At 51.3% G+C, this 14,137-nt stretch overlaps 1 protein-coding gene across 1 annotated transcript in view; it reads left to right on the top strand.

The window, feature by feature from the left end:
• The window catches only part of LOC310912079 (uncharacterized protein), a gene marked incomplete at its 3' end in the record, with an annotated part of 39,182 nt that extends 28,299 nt beyond the window's left edge, over positions 1-10,883 (top strand). The window contains exon 8 of the mRNA XM_083866291.1: positions 10,782-10,883. Within this exon, the coding sequence (XP_083722417.1) occupies positions 10,782-10,883 (102 nt within the window). The remainder of the gene's footprint in view (positions 1-10,781) is intronic.
• Between the last annotated feature and the right edge of the window lie 3,254 nt (positions 10,884-14,137).

The following is a 14,137-nucleotide window of genomic DNA, read 5'->3' as shown; positions in this document are numbered from 1 at the left end:
TGTAAGACGGTAAAGCAGGTGTGGAGCTCTCCAGAGTTGTGAGTCATTCAGGAGCCAGAGGTGAAGCTCCCTGAGTTGCTTAGGGCCCCATGGTTAAAAGGTGAAGCAGGTGTGGAGCTCTCCAGAGTTGGGAGTCATTCAGGAGCCAGGGGTGGAGCTCCCTGAGTGACTGAAACACCCAATGTAAGAATGTGAATCAGATGTGAAGCTCTCTACAGTTGTGAGTCATTCAGGAGCCAGGGGTGGAGCTCCTTTATTTCCTGAAACACCCAATGTAAGAAGGTGAAGCAGGTGTGGAGCTTTCCACAGTTGTGAGTCATTCAGGAGCCAGGGGTGGAGCTCTTTGAGTTCCTGAAACACCCAATGTAAGAAGGTGAAGCAGGAGTGGAGCTCTCCAGAGATGTTAGTCATTCAGGAGCCAGGGGTGGAGCTCCCTGAGGTGCTCAGGGCCGAATTGTAAGACGGTACAGCAGGTGTGGAGCTCTCCAGAGTTATGAGTCATTCAGGAGCCAGGGATGGAGCTCCCTGAGTGACTGAAACACCCAGTGTAAGAATGTGAAGCAGGTGTGGAGCTCTCCAGAGTTGTGAGTCATTCAAAAGCATGGGGTTGAACACCCTGAGTGAATGAAACACCCAATGTAAGAAGGTACAGCAGGTGTGGAGCTCTCCAGAGTTGTGAGTCATTCAGGAGCCAGGGGTGGAGCTCCCTGAGTGACTGAAACACCCAATGTAAGAAGGTGAAGCAGGTGTGGAGCTCTGCACAGTTGTGGGTCATTCAGGAGCCAGGGGTGGAGCTCCCTGAGTTCCTGAAACACCCAATGTAAGAAGGTGAAGCAGGTGTGGAGCTCTCCAGGGTTGTGAGTCATTCAGGAGCCAGGGGTGGAGCTCTTTGAGTTCCTGAAACACCCAATGTAAGAAGGTGAAGCAGGTGTGGCGCTCGGCACAGTTGTGGGTCATTCAGGAGCCAGGGGTGGAGCTCCCTGAGTGACTGAAACACCCAATGTAAGAAGGTGAAGCAGGTGTGGAGCTCTCCACAGCTGGGAGTCATTAGGGAGCGAGGGATGGAGCTCTTTGTGTGACTGAAACACCCAATGTAAGAATGTGAAGCAGGTATGGAGCTCTGCACAGTCGTGAGTCATTCAGGAGCCAGGGGTGGAGCTCCCTGAGTTTCTCAGGGCCCCATGGTTAGAAGGTGAAGCAGGTGTGGAGCTCTCCAGAGTTGTGAGCCATTCAAAAGCATGGGGTTGAACACCCTGAGTGAATGAAACACCCAATGTAAGAAGGTACAGCAGGTGTGGAGCTCTCCAGAGTTGTGAGTCATTCAGGAGCCAGGGGTGGAGCTCCCTGAGTGACTGAAACACCCAATGTAAGAAGGTGAAGCAGGTGTGGAGCTCTCCAGAGATGTGAGTCATTCAGGAGCCATGGGTGGAGCTCCCTGAGTTTCTCAGGGCCAAATTGTAAGACGGTAAAGCAGGTGTGGAGCTCTCCAGAGTTGTGAGTCATTCAGGAGCCAGAGGTGAAGCTCCCTGAGTTGCTTAGGGCCCCATGGTTAAAAGGTGAAGCAGGTGTGGAGCTCTCCAGAGTTGGGAGTCATTCAGGAGCCAGGGGTGGAGCTCCCTGAGTTTCTCAGGGCCCCATTGTAAGAAGGTGAAGCAGGTGTAGAGCTCTCCAGAGTTGTGAGTCATTCAGGAGCCCGGGGTGGAACTCCCTGAGTGACTGAAACACCCAATGTAAGAAGGTGAAGCAGGTGTGGAGCTCTGCACAGTCGTGAGTCATTCAGGAGCCAGGGGTGGAACTCCCTGAGTGACTGAAACACCCAATGTAAGAAGGTGAAGCAGGTGTGGAGCTCTGCACAGTCGTGAGTCATTCAGGAGCCAGGGGTGGAGCTCCCTGAGTTGCTGAGGGCGCCATTGTAAGAAGGTGAAGCAGGTGTGGAGCTCTCCAAAGTCGTGAGTAATTCAAAAGCATGGAGTTGAACACCCTGAGTGACTGAAACACCCAATGTAAGAAGGTGAAGCAGGTGTGGAGCTCTGCACAGTTGTGGGTCATTCAGGAGCCAGGGGTGGAGCTCCCTGAGTGACTGAAACACCCAATGTAAGAAGGTGAAGCAGGTGTGGAGCTCTCCAGAGTTGTGAGTCATTCAGGAGCCAGGGGCGGAGCTCCCTGAGTTTCTCAGGGCCCCATGGTTAGAAGGTGAAGCAGGTGTGGAGCTCTCCAGAGTTGTGAGTCATTCAGGAGCCAGGGGCGGAGCTCCCTGAGTTTCTCAGGGCCCCATGGTTAGAAGGTGAAGCAGGTGTGGAGCTCTCCAGAGATGTGAGTCATTCAGGAGCCAGGGGTGGAGCTCCCTGAGTTGCTCAGGGCCGAATTGTAAGACGGTAAAGCAGGTGTGGAGCTCTGCACAGTTGTGGGTCATTCAGGAGCCAGGGGTGGAGCTCCCTGAGTGACTGAAACACCCAGTGTAAGAATGTGAAGCAGGTGTGGAGCTCTCCAGAGTTGTGAGTCATTCAAAAGCATGGGGTTGAACACCCTGAGTGACTGAAACACCCAATGTAAGAAGGTGAAGCAGGTGTGGAGCTCTCCAGAGTTGTGAGTCATTCAGGAGCCAGGGGTGGAGCTCCCTGAGTGACTGAAACACCCAATGTAAGAAGGTGAAGCAGGTGTGGAGCTCTCCAGAGATGTGAGTCATTCAGGAGCCATGGGTGGAGCTCCCTGAGTTTCTCAGGGCCAAATTGTAAGACGGTAAAGCAGGTGTGGAGCTCTCCAGAGTTGTGAGTCATTCAGGAGCCAGGGGTGGAGCTCCCTGAGTTGCTCAGGGCCCAATTGTAAGACGGTAAAGCAGGAGTGCAGCTCTGCACAGTTGTGGGTCATTCAGGAGCCAGGGGTGGAGCTCCCTGAGTGACTGAAACACCCAATGTAAGAAGGTGAAGCAGGTGTGGAGCTCTCCAGAGTTGGTAGTCATTCAGGAGCCAGGGGTGGAGCTCCCTGAGTTTCTGAGGGCCCCATGGTTAGAAGGTGAAGCAGGTGTGGAGCTCTCCAGAGTTGGGAGTCATTCAGGAGCCAGGGGTGGAGCTCCCTGAGTTTCTCAGGGCCCCATTGTAAGAAGGTGAAGCAGGTGTAGAGCTCTCCAGAGTTGTGAGTCATTCAGGAGCCCGGGGTGGAACTCCCTGAGTGACTGAAACACCCAATGTAAGAAGGTGAAGCAGGTGTGGAGCTCTGCACAGTTAGGAGTCATTCAGGAGCCAGGGGTGGAGCTCCCTGAGTTGCTGAGGGCGCCATTGTAAGAAGGTGAAGCAGGTGTGGAGCTCTCCAGAGTTGTGAGTCATTCAGGAGCCAGGGGTGGAGCTCCCTGAGTGACTGAAACACCCAATGTAAGAATGTGAAGCAGGTGTGGAGCTCTCCACAATCGTGGGTCATTCAGGAGCCAGGGGCGGAGCTCCCTGAGTTTCTCAGGGCCCCATGGTTAGAAGGTGAAGCAGGTGTGGAGCTCTCCAGAGTTGTGAGTCATTCAGGAGCCAGGGGTGGAGCTCCTTGAGTTCCTGAAACACCCAATGTAAGAAGGTGAAGCAGGTGTGGAGCTCTCCAGAGTTGTGAGTCATTCAGGAGCCAGGGGTGGAGCTCCCTGAGTTTCTCAGGTCACCATTGTAAGAAGGTGAAGCAGGTGTGGAGCTCTCCACAGTTGGGAATCATTCAGGAGCCAGGGGTGGAACTCCCTGAGTGACTGAAACACCCAATGTAAGAAGGTGAAGCAGGTGTGGAGCTCTGCACAGTTGTGAGTCATTCAGGAGTCAGGGGTAGAGCTCCCTGAGTTTCTCAGGGCCCCATGGTTAGATGGTGAAGCAGGTGTGGAGCTCTCCACCGTTGGGAGTCATTCAGGAGCCAGGGTGGAGCTCCTTGAGTTCCTGAAACACCCAATGTAAGAAGGTGAAGCAGGTGTGGAGCTCTGCACAGTTGTGGGTCATTCAGGAGCCAGGGGTGGAGCTCCCTGAGTGACTGAAACACCCAATGTAAGAATGTGAAGCAGGTGTGGAGCTCTGCACAGTTGTGAGTCATTCAGGAGCCAGGGGTGGAACTCCCTGAGTTCCTGAAACACCCAATGTAAGAATGTGAAGCAGGTGTGGAGGTCTCCAGATTTGTGAGTCATTCAGGAGCCAGGAGTGGAGCTCCCTGAGTTGCTGAGGGCCCCATGGTTAAAAGGTGAAGCAGGTGTGGAGCTCTCCACAGCTGGGAGTCATTCAGGAGCCAGGGGTGGAGCTCCCTGAGTGACTGAAACACCCATTATAGGAGGTCTCTAGGGAGCACAGGAGTGAGGAAACGGGCGTGGCAGGTCTCTCGGGCATGGCCAAGGCAGTTCACGCCGGCAGGGCAAGCAGGCAGGGTTGGAAGTTCTCTTGCTGGCAAGGAGTACTGTGTGTTGCGTTTTTCGAGGTGTTTCTCCTGTCTGGTTTTGTGGTATCTGTCAGTTATGGTTTCAACATGGTCAGAAACTGTTGTTGGTTTTAGTGTATGTTACCAAGTGGAGCCCTCCAAAAAGGATGCGTCTGTACAGACCTATTCCTGCCCAGAATGTTTGAGTTTAGCAATTGCTTCAGGGGATAATGTGAAGGAGGTGTGCCTGAGGTGTGAGCAAGTGAATGACCTCCTTTCACTGTGGCTGAGCTTAGGGAGGAAGTTGAATTATTAAGGAGTATCAGGGAAAACAAAAGGGAAATAGACTGGTAGAGTTCAGCCCTTCCATCTTTAAGGGATGCCCATCTGGACTCAGAGGACTTGTATGACTCCCACTCCCAGGCAATAGAAGAGCACCTGGTAGATGAGGGGGAATGGAGAAGAAGTTTTTATTATTACCTGCTCAGGGAGGTAATAATAAAAACTTCTTCCAACCTCCATCTCCCAGCCAGGTGCCACTGATTTAGAGGGACATTATCTGCCCAGTGGGCCTCCCTTTCTGGATTCATCTGTAAGACGGATCTCCCCCTCTAACATCAAGAAGAAAAGAAGGATAACTGTAGTAGGTGACTCCCTTCTGAAGGGAACAGAGGGCCCCATATGTCACCTGGACCCATCCCACAGGGAAGTCTGCTGCCTCCCTAGGGCCTGGAAAAAGGATATTATTAAGAGACTTCCTGGGTTGATTCAGCCCACTGATTATTACCCACTGCTGATACTCCAGGCTGGCAGTGACGAGATCGAGGAGTGTCAAGGCAATTAAAAGGGACTTTAGGGCACTGGGTCATGTGGTTGATAAGACAGGGACCCAGGTAGTGTTCTGCTCAGTCCCTCTGGTGGCAGAGAAAAATTATGGAAGAAATAGGACAACTCACATCATTAACAAGTGGCTTAAAGGTTGGTGTCATTGACAAAATTTTGAATTCTTTAATCACGGTGCAACTTTCATGGCACCTACTCTGTTGGAACCAGATGGGATACATCTCTCTGTTAAGGGTAGAAGGATCTTGGCTCAGGAGCTGGCAGACCTCGTTGAGAGGGCTTTAAACTAGGTTTGAAGGGGGAAGGAGATGCAGCTGGGCCTCCTAGAAGCAGGCCCAAGGGGGGTAAGCCTGAGTTAGGGGTGGAATCAGTAGCCCAGCTGAAGTGCATGTACACCAATGTGTGCAGCATGGGTAACAAATAGGAAGAGCTGGAGGTCATGGTGCAACAGCATAACTATGATGTAGTCACCATCAGAGAAACATGGTGGGATGACTCACATAGCTGGAGCACTGCACTCTACGGCTACAAGCTCTTCAGAAGAGACAGGAAAGGGAGAAGAGGTGGAGGGGTGGCCCTTTATATTAAGAAGGTTTTTGACTCTATAGGTATTGAAACTAATGAAGATGGAGTTGAATGCCTATGGGTGAGAATTAAGGGGAAAGCCAACAAGGCTGACATCCTACTGGGAGTCTGTTATCATCCACCCAACCAGGAGGAAGAGGTGGACAACTTATTCTACAAGCAGCTGGAGACTGTTTCAGGATCATCAGCCCTTGTTCTTGTGGGTGACTTCAACCTGCCAGACATCTGCTGGGAACTTAATGCAGTGGTTCGGCTTTCCAATGGGTGCAGTTCCGGCCAGCCCTGCCGCCACTACATCCAGGGGCCACTTTGCCAGAGGCGTGGGCAAACTCGACCACGGTGCGGATAGTGCGCAGAATAGAAAGGCGGGACTCTCAGGGTGTGCAACCAAGGGGTGCGTGGTCCCAAGGCAGCGCTCCGGAGAGAGACGCTGGCCTCGAAATGGCACGGCTCTTTATTGAGTGGGTTACAGGGGTGGGATTGCGTGGGACCAATCACGACCTTTTGCCATCGTATAATGAGGGGATGCACAACTTTTGAACCAATAAGAAGTAACTTGGGGAGGAGGAATACATGATGAGGGGGTGGGGAAGTTATATAACTTAAAGATTGACACTTAACAGAAAGGTGGTAAACAACTATTATGGGATAGGGTTACCAGGACAACCAAGGTTTTGGCGGGAAAGTCTGAGGGAAGGGGAGAAGGGGAGAAGGAGAGAAGGAGAGGGAAGGAGAGGCCATCTTAAACAATAGTAATAATTACAAAATTATAAAACACAAATTATAAAACCAAACTGGAGCAGTGAAAACCCAATTGGAATTGAATTTAAGCACCACCACAACTTAATACAGCAGAAAAGGGACAGTACAGGAAATTTTTAGAGTGCATGGATGATAACTTTTTGTCACAGCTGGTAGGTAAGCCCACCAGGGGAGACACTATGTTGCATCTGTTGTTCACAAATAGAGATGGGCTGGTGGGAGATGTGGTGGTTGGAGGACGACTGGGGCAGAGTGATCATGAAATTACAGAGTTCTCGATATTTGGTGAAATCAGGAGGTACATCAATAAGACTTTTACACTGGACTTCCGGAGGGCAGACTTTGGCCTGTTTAAAAGACTTATTCAGAGAGTTCCTTGGGAAGAAGCCCTTAAAAACAAAGGAGTTCAAGAAAGCTGGGTGCTCTTCAAAACAGAGTTTTTGAGGGCACAGGAACAGACTGTCCCTGTGTGCCGGAAGACCAGTCAACAAGGCAAACGCCCAGTCTGGATAAGCAAGGAGGTTTTGGATGAACTCAGGAATAAAAAGAGGATGTATTGTTTTTTGAAGGAGGGCCAGGTCCCTTGGGAAGTATTTAAGGGGGCTGCTAGAGAATGTAGGAAAAAAATTAGGGAGGCCAAAGCTCAATTTGAACTCCAAATGGTGACTTCTGTAAAGGACAATAAAAAGTGTTTCTATAAACACATTAATGGTAAAAGGAAAGGTAAGGTTAACCTTTGCTCTCTATTGGATAAGGAAGGGAACTTAGTAACTGCTGATGAGGAGAAGGCAGAAGTGCTTAATGCCTTCTTTGCCTCAGTTTTCAGTGGGAAGATGACTTGCCTACAGGGCAACTGTCCTCCTGAGCTGGTAGATGGTGTCAGGGAACAGAATAGTCCCTCCATTATGCAAGAGGAGGCAGTCAGAGAACAGCTGAGATGCTTGGACACTCATAAATCTATGGGCCCAGATGGGATTCATCCCAGGATGATGAGGGAGCTGGCAGATGAGCTTGCAAAGCCACTCTCCATCATTTACAATCAGTCCTGGCTCACTGGTGAGGTTCTGGAAGATTGGAAACTGGTCAATGTGACACCCATTCACAAAAAGGGTAGGAAGGAGGATCCCAGTAATTATAGACCAGTCAGTCTGACCTCAGTACCTGGCAAGATAGTGGAACAGTTTATACTGAATGTCATCACGCAGCACCTACAAGATAGCCAGGGTCTCAGGCCCAGCCAGCATGGGTTTAGGAGAGGTAGGTCATGTTTGACCAATCTGATCTCCTTTTATGACCAGGTGACCCGCCTGGTGGATGCAGGACAGGCTGTGGATGTTGTCTGTTTGGACTTTAGCTAAGCCTTTGACAGTGTCTCCCACAGCACAGTCCTGGAAAAGCTGCAGCCCAGGGCTTGGACAGGAGCACTCTTTGCTGGGTTCAGAACTGGCTGCATGGCCAGGCCCAGAGAGTGCTGCTGAACGGTGCTGCATCCAGCTGGGGACAGGCACCAGTGGTGTTCCTCAGGGCTCTGTGCTGGGGCCAGCTCTGTTCAGTATTTTCACTGACGACATGGATGAGGGTATTGAATCTTTCATTAGTAAATTTGCAGATGACACAAAGCTGGGAACATATGTTGACCGCTTGGAAGATAGGAGGGCTCTGCAGAATGGTTGGGTTGATGGGCAGAATCCAACAAAAGGAAGTTTAATGAGTCCAAATGTCGAGTCCTGCACTTTGGCCACAGTAACCCCCTGGAGCATTATAGGCTGGGGACCGTGTGGCTGGACAGTGCCCAGGAGGAAAGGGACCTGGGGGTACTGGTCAGCAGCCAGCTGAACATGAGCCAGCAGAGTGCCCTGATGGCCAAGAAGGCCAAGGGCACCTGGCCTGGATCAGGAATGGTGTGGCCAGCAGGAGCAGGGAGGTCATTCTTCCCCTGTACTGGGCACTGGTGAGGCCACACCTTGAGTGCTGTGCCCAGCTCTGGCCCCTCAGTTTAGGATGGTCATTGAGTGCTGTGTCCAGTTCTGGCCCCTCAGTTTAGGAAGGACATTGAGATGCTTGAACGTGTCCAGAGAAGGGCAACAAAGCTGGTGAAGGGATTGGAAAACAAGCCATATGAAGAATGACTGAGGGAGCTATGGTTGTTCAGCCTGGAGAAAAGGAGACTCAGAGGTGACCATATCACTCTCTACAACTTCCTGAAGGGTAGTTGTAGACAACTGGGGGTTGGTCTCTTTCTCCAGGCAGCAACTGACAGAAGGAGAGGACACAGTCACAAGCTGCACCAAGGGAAATATAGGTTGGATATTAGGAAGAAGTTTTTCATAGAAAGAGTGATTAAGTATTAGAATAGTCTGCCCGGGGAGGTGGTGGAGTCACCATCCCTGGATGTGTTTAAAAAGAAACTGGATGTGGCACTTGATACCATGACCTAGTTGAGGTGTTAAGGCTGGGTTGGACTCGATGATCTTGAAGGTCTCTTCCAGCCTACACATTCTGTGATTCTGTGGGGTTTTGCCTCCAATGCTCCCCAAAATGGCGCACATGCAAATGAGGAGACCTCAAGTGCTCATGGGACACTACTCTGGAGCAAAACTCTTAAAAACAACAAACCAGCCCCACATCAAGAACAAAGAGTGATACCCCTGAGCAAAGAAGACAACACATGACTGACCAAAGACTTTTTACCGTGTCGCCATAACTTCAATGCTGTACCAGCAGGACACCCCCAGACAATGAGCCCAACAGTGTCTTACAGGAGACTCCTTTGAGGAGGGAAGGCCCAGGTCTGCTGTACTATGGAACTGCTCTTCTCCTTCCCTGCATTGTCCCAGGGAACAGTGGTAGTGTGTATGCGACCACTCGAGCCCCCACCCAGGCGTTTTTTCAATAAAAGTTATTAAAAAAGAGATGATCTCCTGGCCCATTTTTAACCCCTGGGGTTTGTGAGGCAAAGCCTCTCCTCCCTCCCTGCCCGTCTGGGCCCAGCCGCCATTACTGTGTGACCCCTGAGCCCGCCCCACAGCGCCCCCTGCAGCCACGGGGGAACCATCGCATCTGCCCCGCCCACCGGGAGCCACCAGCGCCCCTGCCGGCAGTGCCCGGAACTGCAGCGAAGGGGAAAGTGGCACGGCCAAGAGTGGCCGGGACTGGGTTTGTGTTCTGATTGTTGTTGGTGCTGCACAGGGCTTGTCTGTGCCCTTTGGGATACGTGCTAGTAAAGAACTGTTCTTCCTCTTCTTGTGTCTATGCCTGAGAACCCCTTCATTTCAAAATTATAATAATTCAGAGGGAAGGAGTTTACCTTCTCCATTGCAAGGGAGGCTCCTGCCTTCCTCAGCAGACACCTGTCTTGCAAACCAAAATAACTCCATCCTTCTGTGCTACTATGTGGGAAGGAGGGAGGGAGGGAATCGGGGATAAAGTGAAGCCCAAGAAGGAGAGAACAGATTAGGGAAGGTGTATTTTTAGGATTTGGCATACTTCTTAATCACTTGATCTGATTTGTTTGATACTAAATTCAATTAAAATAATTTCCCCAGTCCAGGCCTGTTAGGCCCATGATGGGTGAGAGATCTCTCATTGCCTTTACTGAGACCCTCGAGGTTCTGTTCCCTGCCCAGGGGAGGAGCAGAGGGACAGAGGGTTTTGCTGGCCCCGGGCACCTGGCCAGGCCCAGCCTGGCCCAAGAATCCCTGCCAGAATTCCCTCCAGCATTTCCCGGCCCCAGGGCAGGTCCGGCTCTGCAGGCCGGCTGCTCCAGGAGTTCCGAGGGGGCAAAATGGGGCCGAGTGGGAGGAGGCAGGTGGTGCCAGGGGGTGAAATGTCTTTGCTGCGAGCTGGCAGGGAGAGGAGGAGGGAGCAAGTGGTGCAAAGTCAAGTAGAGAGAAAGAGGGACAAGGTTGGAGTGGTGGAAGGTGGTGGGGATGGCCATGGGGCAGGCAGCCGTTTTGCTTTCCAGCTGTGTGGGAGGAAATGAAGGAACTGTCAAATCCATCCCGGAAAAGAAGGGAGAAATAGCAGGTGGTGGATATCATTGATAACTGGGATTCATTTGATCTACTTGAACTGCAAAGGCACCGCGGGGGTTGTGGCAAGTGCTGCAGCAGCTCCTGTCCTGAAAAACCCACACTAAGAAAAAGGAACCCACACTAGGGAACCTGGAGAAGAACCTTGGGCCCTGGGAAAGCGGCATCTGGTGCCTCTCCCGCCACCTGCCGCAGCCCAACTCCACCCTGCAGAACAAGGGGAACTTCAGCACAGCTGGACCCGCGGTCAGTTGTGCCCCAGCTCGAGGCTCGCTGCAGACAGAGGGGCCCCAGTGAGGGGCAGGGAGTGGTTCTGCTAAATTTCTTGTGCCAGGTTCCCCCGTGTCCCCCCTGCCCTGAGATTGCAGAGGGAGTGGCTGCCCAAGGTCGCAGAATCACAGAATCACTGGGTTCCAAGAGATCTCCAAGATCACCAGGTCCAATCCAGCCCTAACACCTCAATTAAACCATGGCACCGAGTGCCACATCCAGCCTGTCTTTAAATACATCCAGGGATGGTGACTCCACTGTGGAGTCCCTGCAGCCCCTTGACATAGTACCTTGGGTCTGGCCTTCGCGGTACAGACCATAGTCACCTACCCAGCCTGAGAGAGGAGACTTCCCAATGGTGCTTGGTACACAATTGTTTGCCCTGGTTTCCCCCCATTCCTAATGCCCCTGGCCCTTTGCTTTCTCCTTTCCCTCGTGTCTGCATTGATGGTGGGACCCGGTGACACTGACAGGCCCTGTTTTCCCCATGGGACACTGACCTTACCTGCCTTTTACTCTGCCCCCATACCTCAAGGTGTTTGGCTGCTGAACCTCATACTTAAGCCTGTAGCCGGCACATGTTCACTCCTTCTGGCTCTGGATTTCCCTTTGGCTCTTGGTAATAAACCTGGCTGGAACTGATCTAGTGCCAAGGCCTTCTACCTCTCCTAGCTGAGCCAGCCACGTGGCGTGTGTGGGTGTGTGAGCTTGACTGCTTTGCCTGAGTTTCCCCAAGTGGTCTTTCCACCGGAGCGGCTAATTGGGGTCTGGGCTTCATCTCCACCCCAAAATAACACAATGCCACACTCCACCACCTCCCTTGTGCAGACCATTCCTGTACTTCACCACGCTTTCTCTAAAATAAATTTTCATAATATTCAACCTATATTTCCCTTGGTACAGCTTGTGACTATGTCCTCTCATTCTGTCAGTTGCTGCCTGGAGAAAGAGACCAACCCCCACCTGACCACAACCACCTTTCAGGAACTTGTAGGGAGTTATATGGTCATTCGAGTCTCCTTTCCTCCAGGTTGAACAACCCCAGCTCCCTCAGTCCTTCCTCACAGGGTTTGTGTTCCCAGCCCCTCACCAGCCTCGTTGCCTCCTCTGGACACACTCAAGTGTCTCAATGTCCTTCCTAAACTGAGGGGCCAGAGCTGGACACAGCACTCAATGTCCTTCCTAAACTGAGGGGCCAGAACTGGACACAGCACTCAAGCTGTGGCCTCACCAGTGCCCAGTGCAGGGGAAGAATAACCTCCCTGCTCCTGCTGGCCACACCATTCCTGATCCAGGCCAGGTGCCCTTGGCCTTCTTGGCCACCAGGGCACTCTGCTGGCTCATGTTCATGGCTGTCACCAACACCCCCAGGTCTTTTTCTGCCTGGGCACTGTCCAACCACAGTGTCCCCAGCCTTGAGCATTGCAGGGGGTTCTTGTGGCCAAAATGCAGGACTCAGCACTTGGATTTATTAAACATCTCCCCTTTGGACTCTGCCCATCCATCCAACTGTTCCAAGTCTCTCTGCAGAGCCCTCCTATGTGGACCCGATATTTTCTGAGCCTGAGAATTGCTTGCTCTTCCCAAGGGAAACTTTTCAACAGTTCTCTTTTTCCCAAAACAACCTTGGGTAAACAATATTCCTTTCCCGTAACAAGTGTTGTTTGCTATTTCCATTACTTAGCCAATGGCAGAGGTGTCAGTCCTATGGACCAATACCGTGCCTTCTTAGCACAGCGTGTTATATAAGGGCTGAATGAATTGTAAATAAAGCCTTCTGATTTTCTACTGCCTTCTGACTAGAGTCAAACATCTTTATTTCATCTCCTATTGAGACATCTGGTAGTCCCAACGTGATGGATTAGTACCAGAAAACAGGCATAGCAGCACTGGTGAAAACCATAGAGTTAGCTGCTCAAAACAGAGGTTTGTCGCTATAGTCCAAGGGACTTAAGAATCTTTTTTGCAGTTTGTTGAGAAATTTTCTGTATCTTAAGAGAAACAGGTTGAAGATTCCAGTTTGAGAGCACTATTCCTCAAACAGCTTGCAAGAAGCAATGCCAATGTGGATTGCAGGAGGGTGATTGAGGCCATCCCTGGAGACCCTTCCTTACCAGACATGGTCCAGGCTTGTGCTAATACAGACACCACAGATTGTAAGATGGATGCCTTGGCTACTGCTCTACCATCATCCTCGAAAGGGCTGAAGGGCAAGCAGCAGAAGCAGGTGAATGCACAAGCCAACAAAAAGCAGGGACAACAAAAGCAGAAAGGGAAAACTCTCTCATTGTTGTGTGGTTGGTGTGGAAAGCCATACCACTATGCAGAGGCCTGCACGGCGAAACTCGATGCCAATGGCCAGCCTTTGCCAGGTTTGGGAAACGGGAAGCTGAGTGCTCGGGGGAAACATGTGCAGACACAAACATTTCCCCAGGTCCTGATGCCAATGGCTTGCTTGGCCAGCCTGCAGCCAGCACCCATGGCTCAGCCACAGTCAATGTCTGCACGGCAGCAACAGTGGTCTTAGACTCCTGCAAAGTGCACAAAGTCCCCCTGGATGCCTTTGGACCTCTGGGTGAGGGCAAAAGTGCCTTCTTCATGGAGAGGTCTAGTGCCACCCTTCAGGGTATCATTGTGCATCTGGGACTTATTGATGCAGGTTATACAGGACAGATTTGTGCTATGGTTTCCACCCCCCACCCCCCCATCACTATTCCCAAGAAAACTCACATTGCTCAACTTTGTGCCTTTTAATTCTTCTGTTTCTAGGACAGAGAACCAGTGTCAAGGGGACGGCTGCTTCGGATCTACCGGGCTGCCTCAAGTTCACTGGACTGCAATCATGAGCGACACACGTCCCGAGATGTGGTGTACACTGTGCCTCCTTGGTGCCACCCCGTCAGAGATTCACCTTTGAGGTCTGTCACAGTTAGGGACACAAAAAGAACTACACTCACCCGTCAGGTAGAAGCAGGGAAAAGAAGAAAGGTTTATTATGATTTAGGGTTTATATAGTATTTGGGATTTGGTCAAGGATTGGTTATTGAGAGGAACACCTCTCTGACTCCAGTGGTCAATACAGAAGTCTATCACTAAGAGGAATGAAAACAATATAGATTGTTTTGAGAGACTTTGCAGGAAGGTATGTAAACTATCATTAGAAGGCTAGGGATTATGGCAATAGAGGTCTGCTCGACATGAGCACAGATCTGACCGTTGTCTCTCTCTCTCTCTGCGTGGCTGCTGCAGTGGCCTCTGGATCCTGTGGAGTTGCCCGTTGC

This window comes from Zosterops lateralis, assembly GCF_965231275.1.
Source record: "Zosterops lateralis genome assembly, chromosome: 8".
NCBI classification, from domain to species: Eukaryota; Metazoa; Chordata; class Aves; order Passeriformes; family Zosteropidae; genus Zosterops; species Zosterops lateralis.
The sequence above is the reverse complement of the archived record's forward strand: the minus strand, read 5'-3'. Positions and strand labels throughout refer to the sequence as shown.